The 21,385-nt window shown below is 50.5% G+C and overlaps 1 protein-coding gene across 1 annotated transcript in view; it reads left to right on the forward strand.

Moving 5' to 3' along the window:
- Positions 1-1,763, forward strand: part of HTR2C (5-hydroxytryptamine receptor 2C) — a 130,993-nt gene extending 129,230 nt beyond the window's left edge. The window contains exon 4 of the mRNA XM_034782650.1: positions 288-1,763. Coding sequence (XP_034638541.1) covers positions 288-1,120 — 833 coding nt within the window. The 3' untranslated portion in view covers positions 1,121-1,763. The remainder of the gene's footprint in view (positions 1-287) is intronic.
- Positions 1,764-21,385: the final 19,622 nt, after the last annotated feature.

Raw genomic sequence — 21,385 nt, forward strand, 5'->3', positions numbered from 1 at the left:
AACCTTGGGGAGGTGATTCATTGCATCGGCACTGGAGTCCAATATGCCTGCACGATGTTTCGAGACGACAGGTCTTTCTGTCACTAGAGCCGTGCTGCCACCTAGTGGGGTTGAGCATTACAACAGGTGTTCTTGTTCCTCCTGGGGATACTGACTTGTCTTTGGAACAGCTCTAGGCACGGGGTGAAATGCGGTGTGTGTGTGTGTGAGGCATGCATCATTTATGCACACTCTCCGGAGTCCCTGTCTGCTTTAGTAACAGTCTGCTTTTGCTCTCTCTTTTTCAGGGATATCCATGCCCATCCCGGTCATAGGATTGCAGGATGACTCCAGGGTGTTTGTGAATGGGAGCTGCATTCTGAATGATGAGAACTTCGTCCTTTTTGGGTCCTTCGTGGCATTCTTTATCCCACTCATCATCATGGTGATCTCATACTGCCTGACTGTCCAGGTGCTGCAGAAGCAAGCGACGGTGTTCATGTACGGCGAGGTGCCCAAGCAACGAAGGAGCAGCATGAACTGCCTCAAAAAAGAAAACAACACAGAGAACATCTCGATGCTCCAGAACCACGAGGCGGCCTCCCACTTGAACTCTCCTGTAAATAAGGAAGCCGTGCTCTTTCGGAAAGGGACCATGCAGTCTATCAACAACGAGCGCAGAGCCTCCAAGGTCCTGGGCATTGTCTTCTTTTTGTTTCTTATCCTGTGGTGTCCATTTTTCATCACTAACATCATGTCCGTTCTTTGCAAGGAAGCCTGTGACGGGAGCCTCCTGGGCGAACTCATGAATGTGTTTGTTTGGGTTGGTTACATTTGTTCTGGGATTAACCCCCTGGTGTACACGCTCTTCAATAAAACCTATCGCAGGGCTTTTGCCAACTACATCTGCTGCCAGTACAAGCCCAGTAAAAAATCGACACTGCGACAAAACCAGTGTCTGAATGTGGCTTCCACAGCTTCGTGCGGGAAAGACCTGACTTTAAATAGCTACCGAAATGGCAATGAACTCAACAGCATGGAGTTGGATGAAACTGAGGAGGGCTTAGAAATGCAACCGGGGACTTCAGAGCTGTCGATAAACAGCTGCAATGTTGTAAGCGAAAGGGTGAGCTGTGTGTAACTGAGTCCCACCCGTGGCTCTGCAGCTGAAATATACCTGTGTAAAAGTGTATGTGTCAGTCAAAGAGCAATGTAAATACTGCATCCCGAACAAAGCTTTTTTTAAAAATTCATCTTTCCAGCCCAGTGCTTTAAATCATACATACACTGAGGGGAGGTTTAAGGTTCTATATTTACTGTTGCTACTAGATCAAAAATATCGAGTATTTTGCTTTCATCTTGGACAAAATGCTGACATTTTCTTCCAGTGTATGAACAAAAATGCTGAATTCTTACTCAGGTGGCATTTGCTGGGGTCCAGAGTGGCCCATTCATAGTTATAGATCAAGTGTTGATCAGGAAAACTTTTTTAAGTTGACAGTAAATATATACTTTAAATCCTCACCCATGTTATGTGCCATGCAACAGTGCAACATCAAGTCTAACCAGACTCCTGGAAGGGATCCCTCCGCTTAGCGTAGTAATATTGCAAGGGAACAGTTGGCTAACCAGACTGGACACATTGGAGGTGCGGGTGGGGTGACCTTTCACACTGGAGAGCTGTTTTCAGTTCTGAGTTCATTTCCAAGTGTGCTGAGATTGACAGTCACATCCTGGTTCCTAGCAGATGCTTGTTCATGCCACAGAACTAGGGAACGCAATTCTGCAGTCCTGGCCTTTCAGGGTCATTTGATCCTGGGATCCTGAAATCTCGTAGTGGTTTAGAAAAGTGGCATTAAAACCAGCAAACTCTCTTGGCCCTTCCTTTGTAAATAGAGTGTCTCTGACTCTGCCCTGAATCCTAAAAATAACCAGATGCCGAGCTAACAGTGGGCCAGGCTCTGCTCCGCTTTCTCATGCCTTTTTGTCTGATGGACATGTGAGGGTGGCTCATGTGAGAAAGGTGAACGGAGTTGGGCTCAGTGTCTGGCTCTGAAGCAGCGGTTAGCTCCTGTTCAGATCTTTTACACCACACTAGTGCAGGGAAGAGTTGCAAGCAAAGGCTATTATTGACAGCTCCTAGATCAGCCTAGTGCCCTTCACTTGCTGCTGGGTCAGGCTGTTTGCTTTGAGTGGGCATGTCTTTGGACTCAGGTCATTTGATTTACCTCAGGAAGCGGGCTTTGGTTTCACTAGGGCTCTGTTTCATCTTTCCTAGCCTCTTGCTCTCACCAGTCTCACATTTCCTTGTTCATTCACATGTTCGTTGTCTCAGCAGCCTGAGACGGGCAGTGTCACAGTTCTGGAGACACAGCATTGCTTTCTTCTGTGCATCCTGCCACCACAAACCAGACTTCATGCTCATGTTGGGAGGGCTGCTGCTTGGTTATGCCTCGGACTGTGAGCCCCCCCAAGGGCGAAAGACCCCTCCCAGCCCCCTGAGCCCAGGTGCAGCAGAGTAAGTGAGGCCATTGCTTGTTCCATCCCAGGAACCAGCCCACCTGGTATAAACCAACAGTACGCGACTGGCCCCAGGAGCTACAGTAACTCCTCACTTAGCGTCGTCGTTCTGTTCCTGAAAAATGCAATCTTAAGTGAAACGATGTTAAACGAATCCAATTTCCCCATACGATTTAATGTAAATGCGGGGGGTTAGGTTCCTAGGAAATTTTGGGGGGGCAGACAAAAGGCATTATATACTGTACTGTGTTGGGAGGTGCCCCTGGCTTACCCCACACAGGCACAGCCCGCTGCAGGCAAGGACGCTAGGAAGCACCTTCACAGCAGCAGCGGCCGCTTCCCTGGAGAAGAACAGGCGCCGACTTTGCCGGGGGATGCTCCAGGCCCACCTCTTCCCGTCCCCACTCCACCTCCTCTCCGGAGCAGCCGCTTCTCCCCCTCCCTCCCAGAAAGTCTTAAGCAGCGCCTGTTTGGCGGCGGGGGAAGCACTGGGAGGGAGGAGGAGGAGGCGGAGAAGAGGAACTTGTGCTATGCTCCCTTGTAAAGTCACTGCTCTTCCACGGAACCCTACACGCAGTGGACAGAGCAGGCACCCAAAGGACGTTCTAAGGGAGCATTGCACGACTTCAAACGAGCCTGTTCCCTAATGGAGCAGCGACGTCACTTGGAAACAGCGTTAAGCGGGAGGACACTAAGTGAGGCGTTACGGTACGAGGAAGTAGGCGAGGAACTGACTCGGGTGAGGCTCTGGAACTCTGCATCATGCCAGAGCTAGCCTTTAGCGGCTTATATCTTCTTTAACTAATTAACAAACCGAACGACATCCCTGTGAAGCAGGTGCCTTTGGCGTGACTGGCAGTCTCTGCTTATGAAAAGCCCGAGAATAGCAAGGGTGAGGCATGTCAAGGATGAATTGCATTTGCCTAATGTGAACTGGTTTTACTATAAGCTTGTCATGGTCATAGGCACCAACTGGACCCACAAAGGCAGTGCAGAATGGCGCTGTTGCTTTAGTGAAGGGGTTACACTGTTGAATTGCACGTGACAGCAGTTACCTGATTGTGGCCCTTACAGGAATCCACAGCCACAGCTTGATCCACCATTGCATTACTCCGGTTTGACTCTGGTGCGATCCCACTGAAGTCCCTGGGCCTGAGTCTCCTCTCATTCATGTCAGTGTCAGTTCTTCCACTGCCATCAATGGAGTGACACGGTGGTGACTCCAGCTCCTGCTTTGCAGGCAGGCAGCATGCATACATGCAGCATGTATTCTGCAGCTACACAGGCACTGGCCTGAATGTTCAGTGCGTCTCCATTTGTATTTCTACGAAGTCATCGTAGCTGGTAGAAGAGGGGCTGGACAATGCCACCACTTCCCTCCTCAGGTGGCTGCCCTTTTCTCTAGCTCAGGTTTGAAATACTGCAAGTGCTGGAGGAGATCAGAACGGTGTGTTTCCTTTCGTTGAGTATTTTTGCAGGGCGAATTCACAGCACATCTTTTCCAAAAATAAATCTCTCTATCTAGATTTTTTAAAAAAGCAACCACAGACTTTAAAAGTACTAGCAATAAGTTGAATGATACTAGCTTATAGCACATGTATAAACAGTTCATATGTCATGGCACCCTAGTATTTAGCAGAGTCCACATGCAGGGATCATCCTTGATTAGGAACCTTCCATCCTGTTCATGCAAGTACAGTAGTTATGATACAAAGGGAACCTCCTGTATTTGGATGTAGATACTGAGAATTGAACATAGACGCTACAATACTTTTATAAATGTTTAAAAAAGAGACTTTCACCCTGAGACTTGTACCTCCGGTGACCATTGCTACTCAGCTGAAACCATTTGGATGTATATTACCTGTTCGGATAACCATACGAGAGGACAGCCTTATGACCCCAATGTTCCCTCCCTGCCAGCAGATGGGAACAGTTTTGTGAATGGTTGAATGCTGTCACCTCCCAACTTCTTTCTGGTCATTCACCCCCAGGGTTTTGTTATGCTGCTATTAATTTATTAAAGAAACTTTGTTGGTTTAATAATTCTTATTTAATTATTTTCATGGTCTTTTGACAAGAAAATATTCCCTTTGTTTTCTTCTCTCCTCTACCCGTCCCCAATTAAAATGTACCCTACCCAAAAAACCTAATAGCAACAGAATGTATTTAATTTTTTTCTTACATTCCTATGGCTGTGGCATAATAACTTAAGCCAAAACATTAGCTCCTGCAAATGTCTTTACCCGTCCATTCCCCAAAACCCAGAAAGCGCAAGGAAACCCTGAGGAACATGAAACTCCACTACTGTCCGACGTGAATGACATGAATGTAGGTGATGCCAAAAAAGTGGATTTATTCCTCTGTGCCTTAACCAAGATGGACTTGTCCTCAGAACAACACTGCTTTTCCTAAATTCCAGCAGTTCACTCTTGTTCTGCGTAAGAACCCTGATCTGGAGGTGTGTGGTGGACATGTCTGCCAGGAGGAAGGGGTTTAGTTTGGGTCCCCAAATCTCTGCTCAGGTCTGGTTTGCTTTATAAGCACAGTGAGTGATTTCTTTTTTTTTTTTTTTTTACTCTGTTGTTAAGGTAAAACAGCCCCAGTTCCCTGGCAATGTTAATGGGGAATAAACAGACTGATCTTAGCACCTCTCACTTTCCAAAGCAGATGGGAGAGATGCGGACTTTTCTTTGAGCCTGGTCAAATGGGGGGACACTGCAATTGAACAGCTTCGCTGATGAGATTTCAGAAGACTTCGGGGACAGTGTTCCTGGGGCCTTGCCTGCCCACGGTTGTGAGACAGGCTTCACCCTCCAGCTTTCGCACTGGCATCGGCTAGATGAGCACCAATAAGTCCACTTCACACACAAGCCATACTGTTCAGCTGTGCCACTGGTACAAGACACGAGGCTAGCCCTGTTAACACAGAAATTCCCTTAATGCTGCCAACCCGCCATTCTGCTCCATGGGTCTGTGTCCCTTCGCTGCTGTCCTGGGCTGCCGTAAGATGCTAGTGTTTTACACAGAGCTTTACCCGCAGGGGCCATCTCCACTGGCGCCGGAAGTACAATTTCTAGCTTGGGTAGACACAGCCATGCTAGCTTAAGCAGGGCTAGGACTGGCATGTCTACGAGCTGGCAATCACATCTCCCGCTCCAGTGGAGTAGTGCCCACGAATTATCTGCTGCCTGTCACTGCACTTACTCAAGGTTATTAAATGCTCTGACTAGAGCCCACTAATGCTTATTCTGAGTAGGACACTGTATGGTGCTAAGAATTCATGTTACCTTCTCAGACGTTTACTGCTTTGGGAACTGAGGGCCAGGTCATACAAATGTTGATTCACGCAAGAGCAAAGCAGTTACTCAGGGCCATTGGATTCTAGAGAAACGAAATTACACAGCAAGCAGCCTCTCCCTTATAGAAAGCTCCTTCCGGCGAGAGCCACTGAGGGGTGGTTTACACGTTATAACCAAAATCCTCAGCCATTGACGGGCCAAGAGCAGTGGCCATCCCAGGGTGAAGATGTAGATGTCTCTTGCCACCCCTGTAGAAGAAAAATGTCACCTGGCTGGGCTGCCCCTGACCACTGCGACACCAGGTACATAGTAAAACACCAAGACCCTCGTTTGACTATAGTTCCTTTCTGAAAACCGTAAAAGGCAGCTCAGGCAGCCAGACCAGCAAGAGTGTAGACGGGTCATTGTAGCATGTGCCACAGAGATTTTTCATTGCATCAACCTGGAGAACTGGTCTGAAGTAAATAAGATGAAATTCAATGAGGAAAAATGCCAAGTATTCCACTTAGGAAGGAACACAAGATGGGAAATGACTACCTAGGAAGGAGTACTGCAGAAAGGGATGGAGGTTGGGGTGGGACAGGCAGCGTGGATCACAAGCTAAATGTGAGTCAACAGTGTAACACTGTGGCAAAAAAAAAAGCAAACATCATTCTGGGATGGATTAGCAGGAGTGTTGTAAGCAAGACATGAGCCATAATTCTTCTGCTCTGCTCTGCACTGAATAGGCCTGAACTGGAGTAGGGTGTCCAGTTCTGGGCGCCACATTTCAGGAAAGATGTGGACAAATTGGAGAAAGTCCAGAGAGAAGCAACAAAAATGATTCAAGGTCTAGAAAACATGACCTATGAGGGAAGGTTGAAAAAACTGGGTTTGTTTAGTCTGGAGAAGAGAAGACTGAGAGGGGATGTGATATCAGTTTTCAAGTACATAAAAGGTTGTAACAAGGAGGAGGGAGAAAAATTGTTCTTCTTAACCTCTGAGGCTAGGACAAGAAGCAATGGGCTTAAATTGCAGCAAGGGAGGTTTAGGTTGAACATTAGGAAAAACTTCCTAATTGTTAGGGTGGTTACGCATTGGAATAAATTGCCCAGGGAGGTTGTGGAATCTCCATCACTGGAGATTTTTAAAAGCAGGTTAGACAAACACCGGTCAGGGATGGTCTAGATAATAATTAGTCCTGCCATGAGTGCAGGGGACGACCTCTCGAGGTGCCTTCCAGTCCTACGATGCTGATTCCGAGGTCATGATTGACACTTTGAAGTATTACGATGTTTTCAGCCACACAGAAGCCCGCACCCGGTATCTGGTGTGGTTTTCTCCTTCTGGCAGACGTCACCCCATCAATAGCTGCATCACTTCCTATTGGCTGCACAGGGATCACCTGATGGCTCTGACTGGGCTGAGCAGGGGCCTCAGATGAGCGATTGCGTGTGCCTGTGGAGGAGGTGGGTGCTGTAGCACAACCAGGGATGTGCACAGATTAGACACCCATGTTCTGAGCACGAACATCATGCTGCACCTACTGTCCTGGAAAACTTGGCCTCCTTGGGATGGTGGAAACAACATTGTTATGTCACCTGCTGACTTATGCCCTCCTCTGGCTCCCTCTGAAGTCACTAGTTAAAACGCCCAGGGAACTGGGGCTCCAGGTAGCGCTAGAGAGATGCCAGAAGGCGCTCGGGAAAGTATTACAAGTCATGTAAACACACGTTCCTGGCGAAAGCCCTAATTGCTATTAAAGGGTGACATTACGGTAATGCTTGACTCCGTCTATTATCAGTGAGTACGGTTCCCTGGCCAGTGTCACACTCCTCCCACTGGCCATTTCCAAAGCAAAGCTGGAGTCTGCAAACGGGCTGAATGGGACCGGGTTTGCCCTTGTCTCCACATGGCAGTTCAGCTGTGTCTGGCTGCACCCACTGTTAGCAACGTGTCATGTTCCTAGTGCAGGCAGCACTTCGAGAGCTCGCCGTGGTCACTGCGTCTTACTGCGCTGCTGTAGTGACCGGGCTAGAGACTGTTTTAATTCAGTTCTTTACCGCAGTCGGGTACAGTAGTGATTGTGCCATTCTGCCGAATGCTGCTGCGGTGCGGCCTTCTCAAAGAACCAAAATCTTCAACGGTAAAACAGTTACAAACGGCGAGCCACCTAGGGGCAGCTTTTCAAAGGAATGTAGGTGCGTAAAGAAGCAGGCAAGTGCCTAGTGACAGGATTGCAGAAACTCTAATTGCTCTGGGCTGGTGATGATGGTGAAAAATTACTGTGTGCAACGGAGCGAAGAGAAATTTGTGGGGATTGAAATGAAGAGCAGTAACGGGTGAGTCATTTCCTCTCCTATGGATGGTGTTTAGCTTCCCTTTTCCAAGTACATAAAGCGCTCCTGATATTTAAATCAAACTTTATCAGTAAGTTAATGGGACAATGTCTGCTCTTTCACTACTGCCAGAACATGGGGCTGCTGGCCTACAGACACTTATTTTCATTAGGGATCGTGAGGAAGGGAATGCCATCAAACGGAGCAATCATATAATATCACAGAGGCGTAAATTAAATCTGCTGTTCTGAACCTTCCTCTGTGTCAAATGGTAATTAGGTCACAGCTAAACTGGATTACTATTTGAGTGAAATACAGACTAATTATTCAATTGGCTTTTAGAGAACCTCTTTGTGAATGTTTTGAACTATTTAAACTGTTTTTCTGAAGGCAATCTGTCATCTAACTCCTGTTAGAATAATTCCTGGTTTGGATTTGTTTGTTTACTTTACAGAAGTATTTTACATGTATGTTCAGATTTCTCTACTTAAATATTTAACGCCACTTCTTAGTGGAGAATTTAACACCTAGCAAAATCGGAGGGTTGTTAAAGGTTCCATTCATAGGCAACTAAGATTTTAATCAAAGGCACCAGCTCAGTGAGAGAGAGCTCCGTTGAAGCATTTCGTTGAGAATGTGTTGCCATATCTCCTGCATGTTTCTCCTTGTCGCACATCACAGTGTTTCCTAGGGAGAAGGGAAGTATAAATTCAGAGCAGAAAGATCTCTGGCCATCCGTCTTGGGGACGCACAGTCTATCCATGAGATCAGTACAATCTGGATGCCATAAAATGACTTCTGAGAAAACCTGGAACTCAAACATCTGTTTTATGACAAACATTCATCTGCCACGTAATACAGAATCATAGAGCCACTGGGTGAGAAGGGACCACAAGGGTCATCTGGTCTAACCCCTTGCCAAGATGTGGGATTTGTTGTGTCTGAACCATCCAAGACAGGTGGCTCTGTCCAGCCTCCTTTTGAAAACCTCCAGTGAAGGAGCTTCCACAACCTCCCGAGGCGTCTGTTCCATTGTCCTACTGGTCTTACAGCTAGGAGGTTTTTCCTGAGATTTAATCTAAATCTGCTCTGCCGTAGGTGTAATATACACCACCATTTACCTCACTGATGGATGTGGCCCCTTCTTTCTCCAGTGCATTCTTGAAAATTGAGTTAATGGGTGTAACCCCAAAATGAGTATTAGGTGCACTGGACTGTGTTGGTCTACATCCAGGTAATGATACAGCCCCTGATTCTTCTCTCTGTTACACCAGTAAGGTTGTCGTTAGCAAAGCCGGTGGATGCCTGTGCAGAAGAACAGCTGAGGACTATGAAAGGACAAACCAGACCGGCGTAAACATGAACTGCCAGAAAAAGAGAGCTGGCAGGAGGCTGGTTAAACAACTGGTTTATCCTATTTAATCTCTCTTGGGGCTTTGTGTGACCCCCATTATCACAGCATCCAAGTGCTTGTAATGATAATATAATTACTGTATTCATGTATGTCCTTTAGCCGCTGCAAAAGTGCCTAAGGCCCTATTCAAAAGAATAAAAACAAATGCAATAGAACAAATGCATTAAATAGCAACCTTTTAACAATGTAAATGCACTTCAAGTCTGCAGTCAGAGCTCCGTAAGTGGACTTGCATTGACTTCAGTGGGATGCTGCATGGATGCAAGGGGCTGCCTGGAGCCAAGGGCAGGACTGGGACCAATGGACCCCAAAACCTAGTCCTTGTTCATTTGCACTGAGCCAACTCCTGAAGAAAACTAAGTGATTGGCGCCTCTTTACGAGGCAGGCTAGGTGCCTTTGTTGTGACTGACAGTAGCATTCGTGTGTCACAGTCACTCAGCGCGAGATGATTTGGGGGTTGTGTATCCAAGGGCAGATGCAAGGCCTTAATATTTCTGAAGAAAGGTAGAGCAGCAGAGAACGCATCCTTGAAATGCCGGCAAGACTCTCTAACCATGATGTCAGCTCTCTAGAAGCGGACTGATGCTGGTAAAAGTAGATGCATATAACAAAGATGCTTTTACCCAGGCTTTCAATGTTTTATGTTTATCTGGCATCAGGTCCTTGCTCTCCAGTTCAAGGCAGATAAATTGGTCTTTAATGCTCATAGAGTGACTCTAAGCTATTCATGGAGGTGGTGAAGGATTGGCCTGTTTATAGATTTTAACCTTGAAACATAAACCTTTCTCTAGGAAACTGCATTGCTAATTATTATTCTAGTTTGCCCTTTCCTTGTGTGAATTCCAGTAAAGTACATTCTGTTGTGTTAGTTCTTTAAATACGTGTAACTGTGTCTGGGGGAGATGAAATGAAATTATCTCAAGCTGTTTTTATTTTATATTTTTATTTTTCCTTTCAAATGAATCCCTCCAGCCACCTGGTCTGGCCCACGCTGGGGTGGAATCTCCAGCAGCACCATTAGAGTCATGTGCCATCTCCTATTGAGATGCCTAATTCTCTTAGGCACTTCTGAAAATCTCACCCGATGAGCCCATCCTGGAAACTGAAGTACACAGTATATAATAATATAAAAAACACTGCCATGAAACACGCCCCAGAATCCCTCAGCACTCCCCAAAACCTGGGGAACGCAGCATTCCTGGAGGATGACAAATCCAGGCTGTGGTGGCCCAAGGCAGGGTCCCTCCCAACGAATGCCTGCCCAGCAACCCTGTCCTGTTTATGCTGAGAGCTCTCCAGCTCACGCACTCATCTCATCTCAACGGTGGCATTGTGGCATACAGGGGAGAGGTGGCCTCTCGGCGGCTGCTGTTCCACCCAGACCTGCAGAGCTACTGGGTCTAGCTTCTTTCACACACAATGCATCTGCCAATGCTTCACAGGATTCATCCCAGAGTGACACTGCAGCAAACGACAGCAAACAGAGATGTCTAAACCGTGTCTGCTGCACACAGGGAAAGTGTTCCACTGCAAAGAGAGGAGATAAGTGGCATGGACAAGAGCGAAAGGGAATGTTATAAAAAGAGATGGTCGTGTTGCAGAGAGAGCCAGGAAAGTTCACGGAGGTGGCCAGAGACGGAGCTCAGCCCAGCGCTGGCACAGTTGTGGGGAGGAACAGAAAGGAGACAGATGCAGCTGAGTGGGAGGTGGGGAGGGGAGATTGGCGAGGGCAGTAAAGAGCGAGACAATCAATAGATGAGCTGGGGAAAGTCTAAAACCATTTTGAACCAGATCCTGAAATGAATGGGGCTCCAGTAGAGATGTCTGACAATGGAGTTGATTGTGGTTGTTACATGAGAGCAGAGGAGAAGCATATATCATGGAAAGGACAACGATGGGAGAGGAGTAAAAGTGACAGAAGATAAAAGCATAGTTGGGGATTTCAACAGATGTGGCATCATCAGAAAGAGGTACAGGGGCAATGCTAGTGAATGATGGACCTTTACGGAGGGGGAAATTAGTACTGTGATATTAGGTTGATGGCACTTTGGAAAACTTAAAATAGGGTTATGGCAGGTGTCACCAGGTGGCACTGTTACACATAGTCGTCCACGTTCTTTTTCTTAGCAGGTAAGCAAGTTGTTAGTCGTTGAAGAAATGCTTGTGTTATTGGAGGTTTGATTGCAAGATTTGCTGTAGTCGAAGCAACTGAAAGCAGCAAGAAGGTTTGCTCTGTGCTCGAATCACTACTTGGTGCACCATCAGCTCATTAGCGCTGGGCTGAGATTGCTGGAAGTAGGGATTGCCTGCATGCTATTTGATCATCTCATTTCAGGACTGGTGTACACGGGCAAATAAACCAATTACACTTAGAATATACACAGATCACTGATTTCTTCTCCACTCAAAAGCTGGCCTGCAAAGCCCTGGAATTCTGCCACTGCTCAGCAGGACACCAGTGTCAGAAAAAGTGGCCACAATAGATTAGCTTAGTGCGGACAAGTAGGTTGTCAAGGTGCAGACAGCAAGCACACAGGAGACCTTGGTGGAGGAGGGACGGAGAAGGCTGGAAGCTTGTTTCTTTTGGAGTCACTTCCTTCTCCGACACCTTGCGCTGACCGTCACACGGTGGTTTGGTCAAGACGGAGAATGGAAGGGCTGTTAAAGGTGAGGATCAGCAGCCCACACTAGCGGGGGGATCACGTTGCAGAGGTGAAGCCACCACCACAGGGGCAGAGTGACTTGACAGGCAAGTGAAGAGCAATGGCAGAAGGAAACAAGACACCTTTTCATTCAAAGCTTCCCAACGTAAGTTAGAACGAGGCAGTTTTGCTTGTTCATGCTCCGGGCCCGTATCTGATATCACTTACATGGGTGCAAAAGTCAGTCTAAACAGCTTTTTTCCAGCTGAATGGAGCTGACAGAAGGAGAAATGTCTGTGCCACTGTCTCTGCCTAGGATTTATTAATTGCTTTACCTTTTGAAATGTCTCTGGCATAACACCTGGTAAAGTAGAGGTTTATTTATTGGTTGGATCCCTTGAGCAATAATTCTGTCATGCCTGAACAACATTAGCCCCAACAGGAGACCAGCACCTGGAAAGGCAAGAAAATTAATATTGATTTTGGGCTAAAGCTTCTGGAGGTCGTTGTTCCACACCCGGTTGTTTTATTTCTCGGCATGTTCATAGGGTGAGTCTGACACACGCCGTCTGCAGAGCAATTTCCACTATTCAAACAGCTCATTTGCAAACTGTTGCCTGGTGCTGTATTTGTTAGAGGCGTGAATCCAATGTGTCTGTTTGCCTCAAAGCCAAGGGTCTCAAACTCAATTTACTTGAGGGCCAGTGCCAGTCCTCAAATCCCACCAGCGGGCCAATAATGTCACTCATGCCGCCCAGAACCCACCTCCCCAAACTCCGCCCCCCCACCTGGCTAAGGCTTGGAGAGAGAGTTTGGGTGGAGGAGGAGGTCTGGGGTAGGGGCTTGGGGTGCAGGCTCTGGGAGGGAGTTTGGGTGCTGGGTGCAGGCTCTGGCTGGGGCAGGGGGTTGGAGTGCAGGAGGAGAAGGTGGGGGTGCAAGCTCTGGGAGGGAGTTTGAGGGTGGGAGGGGGTGTCTGGGGAGGGGGTGAGGGTGCAGACTCTGGGAGGAGGTTATGGGGGTACAGTGCTTACCTGGAGCTCCAAGGCGGGGCAGGCTGGGGCCCTCCACATGCTGCTACCCCCAGGCACCACCTCCACAGTGTCCCATTGGCCGCAGGGGCGCTCAGGGTGGGGGCAGCGCGCGGAGGTCCCCCGGCCCGGGGCCACAGGGAGGGGCTGGCAGACACGTGGAGCGAGCAGGCAGATGCCACTCAACTCCCCTGCACTGCCGGTGGTGGGCAGGGCCCCGGGCCATTGTAAATTGCCTGGGGGAGCGCCTGGGGGCGGCAGATGGGGCCAAGGGAGAGACCCAGCCCCCAAACTGCTGCAGCCCCATGGACCTCATTGGGGAGGTTCTCGGGCCGCAGCTGGCCCACGGGCTGGGCGTTTGAGACCCCTGTGCTAAGCAATGTGTGCGTGAGATCTGCCTGAGACCATCAGAGTTTCATATATACACAAAGGCGCTTGCTTCATCGTCCTCTCCCAAATAGGCCCTGCTGTTCAGTGATGGAAACAGTTTTAGTCCCACAGAACTATTCAATTGCACTGGTGTTATGACTTGGTACGGTCCATCTCCTCCACAGGTGTAAACTGGAGTCCCTCCAGTGAAGTCAAAGGAGCTGCGCCGATTTATATCCCCTGAGGATAGAAATCATGGTAGCTCCCAAATCAGGATCAGGACCCTAGTGTGGAGGGCACTGTGCAAACCTAGAGGGAGACACGGCCCCTGCCCTGAAGAGCTTCCAATCTAGTGTAAGGGGAATTTGGCAAACAGCTCATGGGTTTTACAGCATTAGTCAGACTCCGCGTAGCCCCTGTTCTGCCAGCTCTAACCAGACAATAAATATGACTCCATGCTCTTCTGAAAATCCTCAAGTTGGACGTCAAAGCTGCCTCATTAGATTCATTCATTTTTCCTTGCAAGCAAAGAGAGAGCAGCCGCAGGGCTAACGGGGGCTAAACCTGAGTCAGGGACATCCGTGCCAAGCTGGGGGTGGAAATCCTTCCTTTGGGACGGAAGTGGCTAAAGCTGATTCACCGCGGGTTGGTAACACAGAGCCTCATGCAGAAATGACTACACTGGTTTTGGTTCACACCATTTGTTATTTCAGGGCAAGCACTTGTTAAATCCGCTCTGTGACAGCTGCTGAAATAACTGTATATTTCATGCTCTTAAGCTGCCACGGGAGATTATCCTAGCAGCAGCAGCAGCTACCCTGGCCATTATTATTTATATTACCATAGCCCCTAAGCCCCAATCAGGGCCCAGGGGCCCGTTGCGCTAGGCGCTGTACAAACACCGAACAAAGAGCGAGCCCCCTGCCCCAGAGAGTTTAGAATCTGAGCATAAGCCAAGAGACAACCAATGGGTACAGGTGAACAGGAGGGGTGGGGGGCACAAGGAACGAATGAAACGACACCGGGCAGCAGCACACGCATGGGCTCGGCATCCCAGCACCCTAGGCACGTTTTTCCTCAGCATCACTGTACAGGAGAGCTTTGAGGTGGGATTTGAAGGAGGCCGATGAGTCTGTTTATGGAGCGAAGCACAAAGGTGCTTGTTCGACAATGGACCAAGTCAGTGCTGAAGGGTGGCATGGTGTCACGTGGTTTTAGGAGGCCTTCAGCATTATCTCCGGGCTGTCTCTTAAAGAAGAGACGTGTCACCACCTGCCGTTCAGTCAGCGGTACTCAGCCCGGCGCCAGGAGAACGTACCCAGCCCGTTCTCTGGGGCCTTGCGTTCCTGGAGCAGGAGCTGAGAGTCAGATATGAACGCAATTGTTCCGTCAGGGAGAGTTTTCCCCCAGGGGTGAAGTTGGCCCTCGGGCCCGTTGGGGATGGTGCAGGCATAAGCTGAAGAGTGTGTGTGTATTTCCTTACACCCCCCCCGCAGCAGCCCCAGCGTGTGACCCACACGCTGAACGCCAGAGGGGTGCAAGGTACGCTTTGCCGCTTACCGTCTCACCTAAACCAGGGTGTAACTGTAGCCCTGGTGTGGCTCCATTGACTGTAATGGAGTTACTCCAGATTTACACCAGCATGAGCGGAGTCTTTCCCTGGGTGTCACTCACACCACTGTTCCGCTCCCATTGACTCGGGCATAGAGGCGTCCATGGGAGACGCTCCCCACTACCCCCGCTTGCTTGAAGCTGCCTTTGTTTATATGTGGCCACAAACTAGAAACTGGTCACATGCCTCGCCAGAAGCCATTGATAAATAACAATCCTTTATCCATCACATGCAAGTCAGGTCCACTCAGCACTGCAAAGCACTGAAATACCGTCTGGCCCTCTCTCCCACAGGTGCACAGCTGATGCAGTGAACACCCCTACACCCCACCCCTGCAGCCTCTACATCCCAACTGTAGTAAGAGGAGGCCCTAAGATATAAACCTTGGTATCAGAGGCCCGGTATGAGGCCTAAGGCCTGAACTAAAGTAATGGTCAAGACTTTGCTAACATAAAGCAAAGTTAAGCTGTGAACCAGAGACAGGCCCTGCTCACAGAAGCTGGCAAGGAAAGGGCGGATGCTGCAAAAAGAGACATACCTACAAGGTACTGGACACCAGCTATCAGACCATACACTATACCGGATAACATGGAACAGGCTGACCCATCCCATTGACAGGGGCAAAAGGGTAAAATGATGGATAGAGTTGTTTTGGTTGAACCAACATGTACAAGGTGAGAGGCGGCACCTTACTACGTAGAGGGGTTGCATCTCAATACGTCAGGAGTGATGTGTAACTTGTTTGTACCTGTGTATAAGAATGTATCCCTGGGGTGGTGTCTTTGTCCGGCCGAGGGGGCAGTGGAAAGTCCCGCCACTGACTGAGCTGAGTCCATTGCCAAGAGGCATCTATTATGTAGTATGCCCGGTAGACTAAGTAACCCACAGGGAACTGCAATTGTGTCCGAGGTCGCAATACACCTAGTTGTCGTGACTTTGCATCTTACTAGACTCTGTGGTTATTGGGGGGGTCTCTTCGGGTCTGCGGGGTCAGCTATCTGCAGAGCTGGGGCAGCACACAGAGGGAGCACACGCGCGCAGCCGAGTGATATCAACATAGGAGAAAGCAAAGCACCACACCGGTAGCATCTGACAACACCAACCATGGCGGGAGGCAGAGATTTAGCGGCTCTGGTCCATGCCGGGAGCAGGTTTGGGGCAGAGAATCAAGGAGCCGGGGAGCCCTTACTGAGCAGACCTCAGCTGCAGCAGAAAATCTGCCTCCATTTAACTTCAGAGCACTCAATACCAAATTCTGGTCTTGTCGAATTACTGTAGCTCTGCTTCATTCTGATCATTTGGATTCAAGTACAAATGCTGACACCCAGTGGTCATGACGGTTTAGCTCCTATATGAGCTCCCTTTACCCAGCCAACAACTCCATAGCAGTGTACAATGGAACCGTCTGTCTGCCTTTTTCATTCCCTCCCTCACCACCGGAGTGAAACGCCTGTTCCTGACCGGAGCTGACTTGTTTCAATGTCATTTTTCTCATTGCTCAGGCTTTACTCCTCAACCCACTGTAAAGTGATTAGCTGGGGGCCCAGGGTGACTCAGCCAGGAAAAAGAAAGTCACCGAGGGCTGAAAAGGATCGAATGAAAGGTATGTTATCTTCTATCAGTCTGTTGTTGCTTTTGGTGAGAAATCAGCGCTTGTCCACGGGGTTCTATGCAGTGAAGGCTGTTCAGGTGCTTTTCATCCCTGCAGTCAGGTGCCGTTAGCGGAATTGACATTTGCCCCTTCTGCTTTGTTACTCACCACATCAAATGCTGTCAGGCAATGACAGACACCCTTATTGATTTTTCATTCCCCTGCAGCAAGTGCAGAGTCTTGTTTTCAAGTATTTGACAAGTATTGATGCTCTCCAGGGACAGTCCCTTAGGAACAATCATTTCTTGTGGGTTGTGTTTTAATGTTGTTAAGACTTTATCAATCCAAGTAAGAAAAAAAAACAACCACAGTGAGAGGTTCAGATGGGTGAATGTCAACATGACCAACAAACATGGGCTGACGTAAGACAGAGAGCCCCAGCCTGTGCTTTTGCCAAGAGTTACTACAATGGATACGGCGCTTAGTGGAGTTTGCTCCCTGCTGAAAGCATTGTCGCTGAGCTCAGACTGACTTAAAGAGCAGCCACCTGGGTTTACTTTCATGGCTAAAATTGGGAGAGCGGGGAGGTATTTTGCTGGCATGGGTTTTGGTTGCCTGCCATGGGACACAATAATTTTGCTGACTTGATTCTGTTTGGTAAACTGAGTTTACATGCTGCAGGTTCCAGGGTCACAGTGCTGCTGGTCTCTGTGCATCCCCTCAGGTGTCAGGCCTCCTGCCCATACCAGTCGGGGGGTGGAATCTCGCACTTCTGCCACTCCTAGCCCGGGAGCTGGGTACAACACCCCATCTGTGCCAGCTGCTTTATAGCACGCAGCTCTAACCCCTTCTGGGGCGCTGCAAATCACCTCAGAACAAGCAGGGGTGTTCGCAAATGGCACGAACCACTAGGGACAATGATGTTAAAACAATACTCAGCAGACATGCATCGCTCGACTGCTCTGATCTTACATCGCGTTACGAGCTAAGGGAGACAGGCTTTGCCCTTCAGAATAGGCCCAGTTTACATTCTCTTGCAAGGCCTGCAGCCAGGCCCAGCCCTAAACCAAAGGGCACCCCAAGAGGAGCATCTTCAGTGCCCCTTCCCCCATTTGTTAAACATTTAAATACCTTATTTGTTGTTGCTTTTGTAGCCCATTTCATGACTTTGATGCACAATTTTCATGCATGACTTATCCCTGTTATATAAGACCATAAATTTGCATGCTAGGGTCTGCAAATCTGTATTTATTCATGCCAGATATAAGCAAATAAAAAATTGTTACCTCTAAGCTTATAGAAACTTTTTAATTTTAAGAATAACTGAAATGTGCGAACATCACGAAAGTGAACTGTGCACCAACATTGGGCGGACCAGTATTAAACAGTGTTACCGTAGGTGCCAGCCTTAGAATGCAAACCCTCGTCCTTGAGTTCAAAACATCGCCTTTCTCACCTTCGCCCCCGGAGTCAGAGAGAGCCAAAGACTGGCCAATCCCAAGCGATGTCAGTCTCTCATCAGCCATCGTTGATTGCAGATAATGCTCCGGAGCTTTGAAAAGCTGCACTCACCACGCGCGACTGTGAGCAGAATCCTCAAAGCTCTCCACACATTAGGAAAAGTGTCCATCAGCTCTGCATCCTATCGCCATTGTTTGGCCGTTAGACCCCTGCAGGCTGAATGGCTGGTGGTCACTGGCCTTGTGTCCGTGGGGGGGAGAGCGTGCTGGAACTGTCGGCCCCTTTAGGGTGGCCAGGTGCCTGGTTTTCGACCAGAAAGTCCAGTCGAAAAGGGGACCTGAGAGTATCTGGTGAGATCTATTGACCTGACGCCCACGGGACAGTTACTGCAGGCAGGGGAGGTGCTGGGTCATCACCAGCACCAGCCCCTACTCAGCCGGGGCTGCCTCCTACCCGCATGGGGCAGCTGCAGCTCCCAGACAGACGCCCCCAGGCGAGTCCCGCCGACCCAGGCAGCAGAGTGGGGCAGCGGAGAGGGGAAGAGTAGTGAGTGAGGGGGAGGGGAGAAGAGGAAGGGATGGGGGCAAGGGTGGTGCTGAAGGGGGGAGAGGCAGGGCAGGGGAGGTTCCATTACTGAGGCCCCCGACATTCAGCACACAATTATTTCCCGTTCACTGAAAACACAAGTGGCACAGGGCCCTGCGAGTCGGGGCTACCAGCTCTGCCCTGATCGTGTGCTGGGACTCAGCCCACTCCAGCGCCCTCCCTGTGACTCAGTTTCCCTACATGAGAACTGGGCCAAGTAACACTGTATTTACCGACTACCCATAGGCATTGGGCGGTTTACTAGCTAACAATTATTTTATTGCTGATTGGTTTTACTATTAGCGGGGTCCTTAGGTGCAAGCGTGCCAAGTATAAATATCAACACTTTCCAAATGTGTAAGGTTAGGGGCCATGCCCGTTCCAGAATTACTGTGCCAGGCACTAGGCGACCCCCCCCCCCCCCCGAGCCATAAGGTAGAGGACTAGCTCTTTCAAATGAGGTTAACGCAATTTTTGGCCTGCCGTAGGAAGGTGGCTGTCCCCGCTTCTCAGTGTTCCCTGGGCAAAGCCACTCGGGCAGCAGAGATATTCAGGCCAAGCACACAGCGCTGTGCGGCTCCGGGGGTGCTGCTTGCCTAGGGCCATGCTAGAAAGTGCTCGTCATACTGGCAGCCCAGGGAGGGGTGCGTGCACCCGCAGCAGCTGGCTTTGCCCGCACCGTGCCTGCCGAGGCGAGGCGGGCGGCCCGGGAATCCAGCTGGGGGGACCAGGCGGAAGCTGAAGGAGCCTGGCTGGGACAGGGGTGGGGGGAGGCCTATGGAAGATGAGGCCAAGCCACTGTCCGGCTGGAGCGTGGAAGCGAATGGGTGACTGGGGCCAGAGAGAACACACTCAGGAAGCCCACCCCCCCTTTCCCCCCCTCTTTTGCCAAGGCCCCGCCCCCGCCCCAATCGCCCACTCCGCCCCGGCCATGTCGCTCGCTCCCTCCGCCCCCAGGTCTCACCGGCCGCCTGCAGAGCTGGGCAGGGAGGAGCTGATGTGGCACCTGCCTGGCGGCCCAATTGGGGCACAGCTGGGGGGGAGAACGGCGTGTCAGACCCCCCCCCCCCGAGCGCAGGACTAGGGTGGGGAAATCGGGGCACAGTGGGGGGGGGTCCCTGGATCAAGGGGCTGGGGAAAGCAAGCCACAGCAGGGAAGACGTGGGTCCCTGGCGCAAACGGCCAAGTGGGGAAATCGAGGTGCAGTGGGGGAGGGGGCAGATAGGTTCCCCCTCTCCCCCAATTGCACTGGTCTTGTCTTTGCAGCCTGGTCCCCGGCAGGCTGGGGCGGGGGAGCTGCTCCTCCAGGCTCCAACAGCAGCTGCATCTCCCCACCCCACCCAGTGGCAGAGGTAACAGCACCAGGGTCTCTTTCCAATCAGACGTTCTGGTCGAACACCTGACCACCCTAGTTCATGCCCAGAGCTCTGCCTCGCTGGCTCATCCCCGCTCTGACCCACGCACCCACCCAGCTGACCAGCAGGTCTGTTTTCTCCAGCGCTGCATATTCCTGTCTCCTCCCTGTTCGAGACCACACGCCTCCCTACCTGCCTGGGGGTGGGTAATGGCCATCCCTGATCAGTAACTCAGCCTGCCAGGTACTACTGGGGCAGTGCACTTGAAACGTGTTTGGGGCGTTACTCAAAGGGCTGAGTGGCATCAGAAACCCAGGTTATGAGCCTGGTCTTTGTACAGGCCGCCGTGAGCCTTTTAGACAAAGGCGACCGAGTGTGCCCTTCACCCTGTACTGCAAGGCACACAGCCGCTGGGTGCAGACGCACACTGCCTGGTTAATGACAGTCCCACACTGGCCCCTCGCCACCACACCCAGCCTCACCCTGGCCTGCTGGGAGCCTAAAGCTAACCCTCCTGGCTCACGTGGGCTAAACACGGTCTATGCCAGGCTCCCTGAGGCTGCCCGGCTGGGGGACAAGGCGGAGGCACGTGGTGGCTGCATTCAGCACACCCCCGGGGCCACCTGGGATGGGAGTAGTATGTCTGGGGCCACACCGGTGTCTCCAACCAGTGCCGGGCTGCTGCTGTGCAGGGCCATTAGTGCAGGGCTGGGCAGCAGTGAACTCAATCCCTGAGCCCATCAATATGATTTGTTCTGTTGCCTGCAAGGAGGCTGGGGGGGGGGGGGGGGGCATTTCACCGCAGGATTAGACACTGGCGTGCGGCGCGGCCTCGGGGGTGGTGAATGGCAGTTTGGGCGTGATGGAGGCAGTGTAGCAGCCGTAGCACTGTTATCACAGAGGTTAGCAGCACTTGTATGGGCGGTGTGGAGGTGATTTCCCCCCCCCCCGCCCCCCCCCCAGTACTCCCAGCCCCCAGGGCAGGCGGGAGCATTGGGACCATCTCTGCTGACTTCCTGCACCCTGGCCCACGCTCCATCCTGTAACAGCAGCAAACTCGCGGCCAGCTGCCGACCGGCCCGGCAGGGTACAGCGCCCAGCTCGGAGGAGAGAACGTGGTGCCTGCCGCAGGCCGGGCAGAGGGAGCGTTCTGCCTCCCCACCGGTGCTCTCATCCGCCATCCCCACGCCCTGCCTTTTTTTACTGGA

This window comes from Trachemys scripta, chromosome 9, assembly GCF_013100865.1.
Source record: "Trachemys scripta elegans isolate TJP31775 chromosome 9, CAS_Tse_1.0, whole genome shotgun sequence".
Classification (NCBI taxonomy): domain Eukaryota; kingdom Metazoa; phylum Chordata; order Testudines; family Emydidae; genus Trachemys; species Trachemys scripta.